General features: G+C 52.6%; 1 protein-coding gene across 1 annotated transcript in view; it reads right to left on the bottom strand.

Annotated features, from left to right (window-relative positions):
- Nucleotides 1-13,608, bottom strand: part of msto1 (misato mitochondrial distribution and morphology regulator 1) — a 34,659-nt gene that overhangs the window by 1,913 nt on the left and 19,138 nt on the right. The window contains exons 6-10 of the mRNA XM_043684010.2: nt 12,961-13,111; nt 12,744-12,861; nt 3,375-3,509; nt 1,370-1,525; nt 539-670 (exon numbers count right to left, since the gene is read on the bottom strand). Of these exons, the coding sequence (XP_043539945.2) occupies nt 539-670; nt 1,370-1,525; nt 3,375-3,509; nt 12,744-12,861; nt 12,961-13,111 (692 nt within the window). The remainder of the gene's footprint in view (nt 1-538; nt 671-1,369; nt 1,526-3,374; nt 3,510-12,743; nt 12,862-12,960; nt 13,112-13,608) is intronic.

Raw genomic sequence — 13,608 nt, 5'->3', positions numbered from 1 at the left:
AGCATTGTCATGTGGGTAAAGCTGCTGAGGCCTTCTGTGTCCCTCTAAATGACTGCCCTACTCAGCCATTGCAGAGGACAGTCAGACGTATGCCCAGGACAGAGGATCGCCTTGCCGAAAGGACATGAGTAAATCAGATCAGTTTGGATGACAGTTGATGGTGGCTGTCGCTGTCACTCGCCTTCAGTTCCACCAGGGGCCGTTGCGAGATGTGAACCCTCGTGCAATGACACTGCCCTGAGAGACAGTGTTAGTTCCACATGGTACAGTGCCTCTGCAGATCCCGCCCGTCTCCTTTTCACCCCATTCCCCCAACTCAGGGGGAATGTACTAACCCCATACAGACATTCGCCAGAGACTGGGTCCCCTAGCGCTGAGAGGCAGCAGTGCTAACCCCTGAGCTGCTCTGATTGCACATGACCACCAGACGGGGCAATGTTTTGCCTCTATTTCCCCCAGGGTGATCTGTGCAGCAGTAATAGCAGCAGCTTCTGGAAGGAGGCAGTGCTGCGTGTTGGGTGCTGTGGAAGCGCAGTACCTTTCTCCCAGCTGGGTTGAGAGCGTCTGTCAGCTGGGACAGGGAGATACCACCCGAGTGCAGCCGATACGGGATGGTGAGTGTTTCCAGGGCCATAGCGAGCACTGCACTGCTGTGATAACTCAGAGATGCCTGTTCAGAGGGAAAAGAGAGAAAGCAGGTGATTGCAACCAACAGCCACATATCAGGAGCTCATGTTGTATGGATCTGTGCTCCGACACTACCACGAATTCCCACATCCTAAACGCTGAGGAAAGAAACCAGTTCTTATGGGGTGTGGCCCTCAAAACCTGGCCAACACAGGCCACACCTATCAAACTGCACAGTGCAAATTCATTCAAGGATGCAGTCCATAGCTTAGCCTGTGCCTGTTCCTGTCCCTTTGCTTGGACAGTGAGTAGCAGCCAGGAAGCAGATACACTCACGAGACACAACATGTAGAGATTCCAGATTCTGCCCAGCAACTCTTGACAGTCGCTGTGATTCTGCAGCCTTCTCCCAGAATCCAACACAGCCTTCTTTTTCAGGAACCAACCAGGATACAGCATCAACGGCTCTCTCTCTATTTCTCTCAAGACCACAGGGCATATTTTTAAAATGAGGAGAAAACCATGAAGAGCAACATTTTAACACAGTTGTTCAGGACCTTCTAGAGGAACGGGTGGGTGTGGGGACAGTTACAACGTTTAAAAGACATTCAGACATGCACATGAAATGTTTGGAGGAATATGAGCCAAGCACAGGCAGGTGGGACTGGTTTAGTTTAGGATTCTGGTCAGCATGGACTGGTTGGGCCGAAGGGTCTGTTTCTGTGCTATGTGACATACTCACGTCGTAGATGATGTGTGGGAAGTTGATGGGAGATGGCCGTTTCCGCCCCAGAGCATTTCTGTTCAGTGACATGGGGCAGAAGATGGAGCTGCGACTCGATAACTGCACAATGCCCATGAAAGAGTTCAGCAGCCGATGGACCTCCTTCACTGGGCTCTGCACAATCAAGGAGAAAATCAGGAGTGAGAGAGAGATAGTTACACTGACAGCCACACGGCAACAAGAGACACACACGATCAGCCCAGTCACTGCCTTCCTCTGGAACTGCCCCAGGTACTGAGTCACTGACGGGTACGTGCACGAGGAGATAGGCCTCAGGCTCTGGGCTATGGGATTGCAGGGTACTGCTACTCCCTCTCGGACTCTGAGGTCCATGCACAGCCACTGCATCCGGAACCGAACTCGATGCACGGAACCTCAGAGCAGATGTGCAGCATCATGGGAAATAGGTGCAGGAGGAAGCCATTCAGCCCTTCTAGCCTGCACCACCATTCAATACAATCATGGTTGACCATGCACACTCAGTATCCCACTCCCACTTTCTCCTGATACCCTTTCATCCCTTTAACCACAAGGACCACGTCCAGCTCCCTCTCAAATATATCAAATGAACTGGCCCCAACGGCTTCCTGTAGGAGAGAATTCCACAGGTTCACAACTCTGAGTGAAGATGTTCTTCCTCATCTCAGTCCTGAAGGGCTTACCCCTTTTTCTTAGTCTGTGACGCCCAACGTCAGGAACAATCTTCCTGCATCGAGCCTGTCCAGTCCCATCAGGGTTTTATATATTTCTGTGAGAACACTCCCCTGTTCTTCTAAATCCCAGTGAGTACAAGCCCAGTCGATCTACTCTTTCCTCATATGTCAGTCCTGCCATCTGGGGAATCGGTCTGGTGAATCTTGGCTGGATTCCCTCAATAGCAAGAATGTCCTTCCTCAGACGAGGAGACTAAAACTGCACACAATCCTCACGGTGTGGCCTCATCAAGGCTCTGTATAACTGCAGCAAGACACTGCCTACTCTGATACTCCAATCCTCTTGCTATGAAGGCCAGCATGCCATTAGCTTTCCTCACTGCCTACTGCACCTGTATGGCCAACCTTCAGTGACTGTTCCATCATGACACCCCTCACCTTTCCCTAAACTGCCACCATTCAGATAATAAGCTGCCTTCCTGTTTTTGCCACCAAAGTGGATAACCTCACATTTATCTGCATTATATTGCATTTGCCAAGTATTTGTCTGTCCAAGTCACCCTGCAGCCTCTTGCGTCCACCCCACAGCACACACTGCCACCCAGCTTAGTCATCTGCGAATTGGAGAGTTTGCATTCAGTTCCTTCGTTCAAATGGTTCAGGTAAATTGTGAACAGCTGGGGTCCGAGGACTGAACCCTGCAGCACCCCACTGCTTACTGCCTGTCACTCTGAAAAGGAGCTGTTTAATCCAACTCTCTGCTTCCTGTCCGCCAACCAGCTCTCTATCCATGTTAAGACGTTACCTCTGATACCATGAGCTTTAATTACCCTCACTAATCTCTTGCATGGAACCTTGCCAAAATTTTTCGAAAATCCAGATGCACAGCATCAACTGGTTCACCCTTATCCGCTCCCTGGTCACATCCTCAAAAAATTCCAGAAGATTTGTAAAGCATTCACCCTTTGGTGAATAGGATTGATTCTGTTACTACTGTCCAAATGTTCAGTCTTCCACCTTTAATAACTGTCTTCAACATTTTCCGCACCACCGATGTCAGACCAATAATTGCCTATAATTCCCCATTACCTCAGACCCTCCTTGTTTAAAGAGTGGGGTTCTATATGCTACCTTCCAGTCCTTTGGAACTCTCCCGGTGTCTTTAGAACACTGGCAAATGATCGTGAATGTGCCCAGTATTTCTCGGGCCAAACCTACACTCTCAGACACTTGGCTGGGGCCACCAAACAGTCGACAGAGAGAGACAGAAGCTGCCATGAGCTGGTGAACACTTGCCCCTCACTACTCACTGTGTCTGTATATGAGGCTGGGCTGAAACCACACGTGAATATGCCCTTGCCTCCATATTCATCGTTCAGCAACTCCACCACCTTGGTTGAAAGGCCGGCGAAGCTGTCTTGCAGATCACACAGAATATGGAAGCCCTAGAAACAGAACAGACCGTGAACTGAGATCAGGCTGTCCCAGGGAACACGGTACAGAGCATTAATTGAGAGCAGGGTGTTCCAGGGGACAGGGAACAGAGCATTAACTGACAGCAGGCACTCCGAGGAAACACAGCATTAACTGAGAGAGGAGGCTGTCCCAGGGAACAGAGCATTAACTGAGAGCAGGCTGTCCCAGGGAACACGGAACAGAGCATTAATTGAGAGCAGGGTATTCCAGTGGACAGGGAACAGAGCATTAACTCAGAGCAGGCTGTCCCAGGGAACACAGCACCAGGGAACAGAGCATTAACTGAGAGCAGGCTGTCCCAGGGAACAGAGCATTAACTGACAGCAGGCTGTCCCAGGGGACAGAGCATTAACTGAGAGCAGGCTGTCCCAGGGGACAGGAAACAGAGCATTAACTGAGGGCAGGCTGTCCCAGGGAACAGAGCATTAACTGAGAGCAAGCTATCCCAGGGAACAGAGCATTAACTGAAAGCAGGCTGTCCCAGGGAACAGAGCATTAACTGAGAGCAGGCTGTCCCAGGGAACAGAGCATTAACTGAGATCAGGCTGTCCCAGGGAACAGAGCATTAACTGAGATCAGGCTGTCCCAGGGAACAGAGCATTAACTGAGATCAGGCTGTCCCAGGGAACAGAGCATTAACTGAGAGCAGGCTGTCCCAGGGAACAGAGCATTAACTGAGAGCAGGCTGTCCCAGGGAACAGAGCATTAACTGACAGCAGGCTGTCCCAGGGAACAGAGCATTAACTGACTGCAGGCTGTGCCAGGGAACGGGGAAGAGAGCATTAACTGAGAGCAGGCTGTCCCAGGGAACAGAGCTTTAACTGAGAGCAGGCTGTCCCAGGGAAGATGGAACAGAGCATTAACTGAGAGCAGGCTGTCCCAGGGAACAGAGCATTAACTGAGAGCAGGCTGTTCTAGGGAACAGAGCATGAACTGAGATCAGGCTGTCCCAGGGGACAGAGGAATAACTGAGAGCAGGCTGTCCCAGGGAATGGGGAACAGAGCATTAACTGAGAGCAGGCTGTCCCAGGGGACAGAGCATTAACTGAGAGCAGGCTGTCCCAGGGAACACAGCATTAACTGAGAGCAGGCTGTCCCAGGGAACAGAGCATTAACTGAGAGCAGGCTGTCCCAGGGAACAGAGCATTAACTGACAGCAGGCTGTCCCAGGGAGGCTGTTCGAGGGAACAGAGCATTAACTGAGATCAGGATGTCCCAGGGAACAGAGCATTAACTGAGATCAGGCTGTCCCAGGGAACAGAGCATTAACTGAGAGCAGGCTGTCCCAGGGAAGATGGAACAGAGCATTAACTGAGAGCAGGCTGTCCCAGGGAACAGAGCATTAACTGAGAGCAGGCTGTTCTAGGGAACAGAGCATGAACTGAGATCAGGCTGTCCCAGGGGACAGAGGAATAACTGAGAGCAGGCTGTCCCAGGGAATGGGGAACAGAGCATTAACTGAGAGCAGGCTGTCCCAGGGGACAGAGCATTAACTGAGAGCAGGCTGTCCCAGGGAACACAGCATTAACTGAGAGCAGGCTGTCCCAGGGAACAGAGCATTAACTGAGAGCAGGCTGTCCCAGGGAACAGAGCATTAACTGACAGCAGGCTGTCCCAGGGAGGCTGTTCGAGGGAACAGAGCATTAACTGAGATCAGGATGTCCCAGGGAACAGAGCATTAACTGAGATCAGGCTGTCCCAGGGAACAGAGCATTAACTGAGAGCAGGCTGTCCCAGGGAACAGAGCATTAACTGAGAGCAGGCTGTCCCAGGGAAGAGAGCATTAACAGAGAGCAGGCTGTCCCAGGGAACAGAGCATTAACTGACTGCAGGCTGTGCCAGGGAACAGAGCATTAACTGACTGCAGGCTGTGCCAGGGAACGGGGAACACAGCATTAACTGAGAGCAGGCTGTCCCAGGGAACAGAGCATTATCTGAGAGCAGGCTGTCCCAGGGAACGGGGAACAGAGCATTAACTGAGAGCAGGCTGTTCTAGGGAACAGAGCAGTAACTGAGGGCAGGCTGTCCCAGGGAACAGAGCATTAACTGAGAGCAGGCTGTCCCAGGGAACAGAGCATTAACTGAGGGCAGGCTGTCCCAGGGAACACGGTACAGAGCATTAATTGAGAGCAGGCTGTCCGAGGGGACAGGGAACAGAGCATTAACTGAGAACAGCCTGTCCCAGGGAACAGAGCATTAACTGAGAGCAGGCTGTCCCAGGGAACAGAGCATTAACTGAGAGCAGGCTGTCCCAGGGAAGATGGAACAGAGCATTAACTGAGAGCAGGCTGTCCCAGGGAACAGAGCATTAACTGAGAGCAGGCTGTTCTAGGGAACAGAGCATGAACTGAGATCAGGCTGTCCCAGGGGACAGAGGAATAACTGAGAGCAGGCTGTCCCAGGGAATGGGGAACAGAGCATTAACTGAGAGCAGGCTGTCCCAGGGGACAGAGCATTAACTGAGAGCAGGCTGTCCCAGGGAACACAGCATTAACTGAGAGCAGGCTGTCCCAGGGAACAGAGCATTAACTGAGAGCAGGCTGTCCCAGGGAACAGAGCATTAACTGACAGCAGGCTGTCCCAGGGAGGCTGTTCGAGGGAACAGAGCATTAACTGAGATCAGGATGTCCCAGGGAACAGAGCATTAACTGAGAGCAGGCTGTCCCAGGGGACAGAGCATTAACTGAGAGCAGGCTGTCCCAGGGAACACAGCATTAACTGAGAGCAGGCTGTCCCAGGGAACAGAGCATTAACTGAGAGCAGGCTGTCCCAGGGAACAGAGCATTAACTGACAGCAGGCTGTCCCAGGGAGGCTGTTCGAGGGAACAGAGCATTAACTGAGATCAGGATGTCCCAGGGAACAGAGCATTAACTGAGATCAGGCTGTCCCAGGGAACAGAGCATTAACTGAGAGCAGGCTGTCCCAGGGAACAGAGCATTAACTGAGAGCAGGCTGTCCCAGGGAAGAGAGCATTAACAGAGAGCAGGCTGTCCCAGGGAACAGAGCATTAACTGACTGCAGGCTGTGCCAGGGAACAGAGCATTAACTGACTGCAGGCTGTGCCAGGGAACGGGGAACACAGCATTAACTGAGAGCAGGCTGTCCCAGGGAACAGAGCATTATCTGAGAGCAGGCTGTCCCAGGGAACGGGGAACAGAGCATTAACTGAGAGCAGGCTGTTCTAGGGAACAGAGCAGTAACTGAGGGCAGGCTGTCCCAGGGAACAGAGCATTAACTGAGAGCAGGCTGTCCCAGGGAACAGAGCATTAACTGAGGGCAGGCTGTCCCAGGGAACACGGTACAGAGCATTAATTGAGAGCAGGCTGTCCGAGGGGACAGGGAACAGAGCATTAACTGAGAACAGCCTGTCCCAGGGAACAGAGCATTAACTGAGAGCAGGCTGTCCCAGGGAACAGAGCATTAACTGAGAGCAGGCTGTCCCAGGGAAGATGGAACAGAGCATTAACTGAGAGCAGGCTGTCCCAGGGAACAGAGCATTAACTGAGAGCAGGCTGTTCTAGGGAACAGAGCATGAACTGAGATCAGGCTGTCCCAGGGGACAGAGGAATAACTGAGAGCAGGCTGTCCCAGGGAATGGGGAACAGAGCATTAACTGAGAGCAGGCTGTCCCAGGGGACAGAGCATTAACTAAGAGCAGGCTGTCCCAGGGAACACAGCATTAACTGAGAGCAGGCTGTCCCAGGGAACAGAGCATTAACTGAGAGCAGGCTGTCCCAGGGAACAGAGCATTAACTGACAGCAGGCTGTCCCAGGGAGGCTGTTCGAGGGAACAGAGCATTAACTGAGATCAGGATGTCCCAGGGAACAGAGCATTAACTGAGATCAGGCTGTCCCAGGGAACAGAGCATTAACTGAGAGCAGGCTGTCCCAGGGAACAGAGCATTAACTGAGAGCAGGCTGTCCCAGGGAAGAGAGCATTAACAGAGAGCAGGCTGTCCCAGGGAACAGAGCATTAACTGACTGCAGGCTGTGCCAGGGAACAGAGCATTAACTGACTGCAGGCTGTGCCAGGGAACGGGGAACACAGCATTAACTGAGAGCAGGCTGTCCCAGGGAACAGAGCATTATCTGAGAGCAGGCTGTCCCAGGGAACGGGGAACAGAGCATTAACTGAGAGCAGGCTGTTCTAGGGAACAGAGCAGTAACTGAGGGCAGGCTGTCCCAGGGAACAGAGCATTAACTGAGAGCAGGCTGTCCCAGGGAACAGAGCATTAACTGAGGGCAGGCTGTCCCAGGGAACACGGTACAGAGCATTAATTGAGAGCAGGCTGTCCGAGGGGACAGGGAACAGAGCATTAACTGAGAACAGCCTGTCCCAGGGAACAGAGCATTAACTGAGGGCAGGCTGTCCCAGGGAACAGAGCATTAACTGAGATCAGGCTGTCCCAGTGGACAGGGAACAGAGCATTAACTGAGGACAGGCTGTCCCAGGTAACAGAGGAATGACAGAGAGCAGGCTGTCCAAGGGGACAGGGAACAGAGCATTAACTGAGATCAGGCTGTCCCAGGGAACACGGTACAGAGCATTAATTGAGAGCAGGGTATTCCAGGGGACAGGGAACAGAGCATTAACTGACAGCAGGCTCTCCGAGGAAACACAGCATTAACTGAGAGCAGGCTGTCCCTGTGGACAGAGCAGAAACTGAGAGCAGGCTGTCCCAGGGAACAGAGCATTAACTGACAGCAGGCTGTCCCAGGGAACAGAGCATTAACTGAGGGCAGGCTGTCCCAGGGAACACAGCACCAGGGAACAGAGCATTAACTGAGAGCAGGCTGACCCAGGGAACAGAGCATTTACTGAGAGCAGGCTGTCCCAGGGAAGATGGAACAGAGCATTAACTGAGAGCAGGCTGACCCAGGGAATAGAGCATTAACTGAGAGCAGGCTGTTCTAGGGAACAGAGCATTAACTGAGATCAGGATGTCCCAGGGAACAGAGCATTAACTGAGAGCAGGCTGTCCCAGGGAACACAGCACCAGGGAACAGAAATTTAACTGAGAGCAGGCTGACCCAGGGAACAGAGCATTTACTGAGAGCAGGCTGTCCCAGGGAAGATGGAACAGAGCATTAACTGAGAGCAGGCTGTGCCAGGGAACAGAGCATTAACTGAGAGCAGGCTGTCCCAGGGAACAGAGCATTAACTGAGATCAGGCAGTCCCAGGGGACAGAGGAATAACTGAGAGCAGGCTGTCCCAGGGAATGGGGAACAGAGCATTAACTGAGACCAAGCTGTCCCAGGGAACAGAGCATTAACTGACAGCAAGCTGTCCCAGGGAACAGAGCATTAACTGACAGCAGGCTGTCCCAGGGAACAGAGCATTAACTGACAGCAGGCTGTCCCAGGGAACAGAGCATTAACTGACAGCAGGCTGTCCCAGGGAACAGAGCATTAACTGAGAGCAGGCTGTTCTAGGGAACAGAGCATTAACTGAGAGCAGGCTGTCCCAGGGAACAGAGCATTAACTGAGAGCAGGCTGTCCCAGGGAACAGAGCATTAACCGAGATCAGGCTGTCCCAGGGAACAGAGCATTAACTGAGAGCAGGCTGTCCCAGGGAACAGAGCATTAACTGAGAGCAGTCTGCCCCAGGGAGAAGGGAACATAGCATTAACTGACAGCAGGCTGTCCCAGGGAACAGAGCATTAACTGACAGCAGGCTGTCCCAGGGAACAGAGCATTAACTGACAGCAGGCTGTCCCAGGGAACAGAGCATTAACTGACAGCAGGCTGTCCCAGGGAACAGAGCATTAACTGACAGCAGGCTGTCCCAGGGAACAGAGCATTAACTGAGAGCAGGCTGTCCCAGGGAACAGAGCATTAACTGAGAGCAGGCTGTCCCAGGGAACAGAGCATTAACTGAGAGCAGGCTGTCCCAGGGAACAGAGCATTAACTGAGAGCAGGCTGTCCCAGGGAACAGAGCATTAACTGAGAGCAGGCTGTCCCAGGGAACAGAGCATTAACTGAGAGCAGGCTGTTCTAGGGAACAGAGCATTAATTGAGAGCAGGCTGTCCCAGGGAACAGAGCATTAACTGAGAGCAGGCTGTCCCAGGGAACAGAGCATTAACTGAGAGCAGGCTGTCTCAGGGAACAGAGCATTAACTGAGAGCAGGCTGTTCTAGGGAACAGAGCATTAACTGAGAGCAGGCTGTTCTAGGGAACAGAGCATTAAATGAGAGCAGGCTGTCCCAGGGAACAGAGCATTAACTGACAGCAGGCTGTCCCAGGGAGCAGAGCATTAACCGAGATCAGGCTGTCCCAGGGAACAGAGCATTAAATGAGAGCAGGCTGTCCCAGGGAACAGAGCATTAACTGAGATCAGGCTGTCCCAGGGAACAGAGCATTAACTGAGAGCAGGCTGTCCCAGGGAACACAGCACCAGGGAACAGAGCATTAACTGAGAGCAGGCTGTCCCAGGGAACACAGCACCAGGGAACAGAGCATTAACTGAGAGCAGGCTGACCCAGGGAACAGAGCATTTACTGAGAGCAGGCTGTCCCAGGGAAGATGGAACAGAGCATTAACTGAGACCAGGCTGTCCCAGGGAAGATGGAACAGAGCATTAACTGAGAGCAGGCTGTCCCAGGGAACAGAGCATTAACTGAGAGCAGGCTGTCCCAGGGAAGATGGAACAGAGCATTAACTGAGAGCAGGCTGTCCCAGGGAACAGAGCATTAACTGAGAACAGGCTGTCCCAGGGAAGATGGAACAGAGCATTAACTGAGAGCAGGCTGTCCCAGGGAACAGAGCATTAACTGAGAGCAGGCTGTTCTAGGGAACAGAGCATTAACTGAGAGCAGGCTGTCCCATGGAATGAGGAACAGAGCATTAACTGAGAGCAGGCTGTCCCAGGGAAAAGAGCATTAACTGAGAGCAGGCTGTCCCAGGGAACACAGCACCAGGGAACAGAGCATTTAATTGAGAGCAGGCTGTCCCAGGGAACAGAGCATTAACTGAGAGCAGGCTGCCCCAGGGAGAAGGGAACAGAGCATTAACTGAGAACAGGCTGTCCCAGGGAACAGAGCATTAACTGACTGCAGGCTGTGCCAGGGAACAGAGCATTAACTGAGAGCAGGCCGTCCCAGAGAACAGAGCATTAACTGAGATCAGGCTGTCTCAGGGAACAGAGCATTAACTGAGATCAGGCTGTCCCAGGAAACAGAGCATTAACTGACAGCAGGCTGTCCCAGGAAACAGAGTAATAACTGAGAGCAGGCTGTCCCAGGGAATGGGGAACAGAGCATTAACTGAGAGCAGGCTGTCCCAGGGAACATTGCATTAACTGAGAGCAGGCTGTGCCAGGGAACAGAGCATTAACTGAGACCAAGCTGTCCCAGGGAACAGAGCATTAACTGAGACCAAGCTGTCCCAGGGAACAGAGCATTAACTGACTGCAAGCTGTCCCAGAGAACAGAGCATTAACTGAAAGCAGGCTGTCCCAGGGAACATTGCACTAAATGAGAGCAGGCTGTGCCAGGGAACAGAGCATTCACTGAGACCAAGCTGTCCCAGGGAACAGAGCATTAACTGAAAGCAGGCTGTCCCAGGGAACATTGCATTAACTGAGAGCAGGCTGTGCCAGGGAACAGAGCATTAACTGAGACCAAGCTGTCCCAGGGAACAGAGCATTAACTGAGACCAAGCTGTCCCAGGGAACAGAGCATTAACTGAGAGCAGGCTGCCCCAGGGAACAGAACATTAACTGAGAGCAGGCGTTCCAGGGAACAGAGCATTAAATGAGAGCAGGCTTCCCAGTGGACAGGGAACAGAGCATTAACTGAGATCGGGCTGTCACAGGGTAGATGGGACAGAGCATTAACTGAGAGCAGGCTGTCCCAGGGAACAGAGCATTAACTGAGAGCAGGCTGTCTCAGGGAACAGAGCATTAACTGAGAGCTGGCTGTTTTAGGTAACAAAGTATTAACTGAGAACAGGCTGTCCATGGGAACAGAGCATGAACTGTGAGCAGGCTGTCCCAGGGCACAGAGCATTAACTGAGATCAGGCTGTCCCAGGGGACAGAGCAATAACTGAGAGCAGGCTATCCCAGGGAACAGAGCATTAACTGAGATCAGGCTGTCCCAGGGGACAGAGCATTAACTGAGATCAGGCTATCCCAGGGAACAGAGCATTAACTGACAGCAGGCTGTCCCAGGGAACAGAGCATTAACTGAGAGCAGGCTGTCCCAGGGAACAGAGCACCAGGGAACAGAGCATTAACTAAGAGCAGGCTGTCCCAGGGAACAGAGCATTAACTGAGATCAGGCTGTCCCAGGGAACAGAGCATTAACTGAGATCAGGCTGTCCCAGGGAACAGAGCATTAACTGAGATCAGGCTGTCCCAGGGAACAGAGCATTAACTGAGATCAGGCTGTCCCAGGGAACAGAGCATTAACTGACAGCAGGCTGTCCCAGGGAACAGAGCATTAACTGACAGCAGGCTGTCCCAGGGAACAGAGTATTAACTGAGAGCAGGCTGTCCCAGGGAATGGGGAACAGAGCATTAACTGAGAGCAGGCTGTCTCAGGGAGCAGAGCATTAACTGACTGCAGGCTGTCCCAGGGAACAGAGCATTAACTGAGAGCAGGCTGTCCCAGGGAGCAGAGCATTAACTGACTGCAGGCTGTCCCAGGGAACAGAGCATTAACTGAGAGCAGGCTGTCCCAGGGAACAGAGCATTAACTGAGAGCAGGCTGTTCTAGGGAACAGAGCATTAACTGAGAGCAGGCTTCCCAGTGGACAGGGAACAGAGCATTAACTGAGATCGGGCTGTCACAGGGTAGATGGGACAGAGCATTAACTGAGAGCAGGCTGTCCCAGGGGACAGAGCATTAACTGAGAGCAGGCTGTCCCAGGGAACAGAGCATTAACTGAGAGCAGGCTGTCCCAGGGAATGGGGAACAGAGCATTAACTGAGAGCAGGCTGTCCCAGGGAACAGAGCATTAACTGAGAGCAGGCTGTCCTAGGGAACAGAGCATTAACTGAGAGCAGGCTGTCCCAGCGAACAGAGCATTAACTGAGAGCAGGCTGTCCTAGGGAACAGAGCATTAACTGAGAGCAGGCTGTCCCAGCGAACAGAGCATTAACTGAGAGCAGGCTGTCCTAGGGAACAGAGCATTAACTGAGCATGGTGCTGTCGACGAGCACTGACCGACTGGCTGACTGGGCGATGGGGTAATGTACCTGCAAATAGTCACATTCTTCAATGTAGAAGTGCAGCCTGTCCTCAAAATCATCCAGGAACAAAGGATCACGGATCAGCTTCTCACCAAATCCAAAAGCTTCAAATCGATCGGAGGTGCTGTGTGTACGAAAGCACAACACAAGAGATCAATCAGCACCGCACAGTGTGGTCTGACTACTCTCTTCATACTCCCCCTCCGGGTCTGAGCTGGCTCACCTGCTGTGGTTGTATTGCTGGATGACAGAGATAGTCTTTGGGTGAAGGTGCACTCTCAGGTAGTCGGACCACACCCCGACACTGTCCTCCAGCCTGTAGCTGCTCTGTGATAAGTTGAGGGCTCTCTCAGCCCCAGGCACTGCTGCAGCTCCTATCAAAACAAATAAGGTTAGAATGGGCTGGCTGCTGGGGCACATGGGTGGAAGGTATGTGTGCACTTGTGTGTGTGTGTCAGCATTTGGCAGTGTGCCTACACATGTGTGATTTTGTGTGCGCGTGCGCCTACATGTGTGTCAGCATTTTGCAGTGTGTGCGTGCCAATATTTGGCTGTATGTGTGTTTGTGTGCGCGTGCCGACGTGCATGTGTTTCTGTGTCTGTGTGCGTATGTGTGTATGTGCGCACGCGTTTCTGTGTGTGCGTGTCAGCCTTTGGCTATGAGCGTGTACGTGCACGTTTGTGTGTGTGTCAGCATTTGGCAGTGTGTGTGTGTGCGTGTGTGTATGTGTATGTATGTGCGAGTGAGTGAGAGTGAGAACGAGAGCGCGCGAGAGAGTGCGCGCGAGAGAGAGCGCGAGAGAGAGAGCGCGAGAGAGAGAGCGCGAGAGAGAGAGCGCGAGAGAGAGAGCGCGCGAGAGAGAGCGCGCGA

The sequence above is a fragment of the Chiloscyllium plagiosum genome, unplaced genomic scaffold (genome assembly GCF_037043375.1).
Source record: "Chiloscyllium plagiosum isolate Xiang-an unplaced genomic scaffold, Cpla_swu_hap1 HiC_scaffold_50, whole genome shotgun sequence".
Lineage (NCBI taxonomy): Eukaryota > Metazoa > Chordata > Chondrichthyes > Orectolobiformes > Hemiscylliidae > Chiloscyllium > Chiloscyllium plagiosum.
This window is presented reverse-complemented; position numbering and strand designations above follow the sequence as displayed.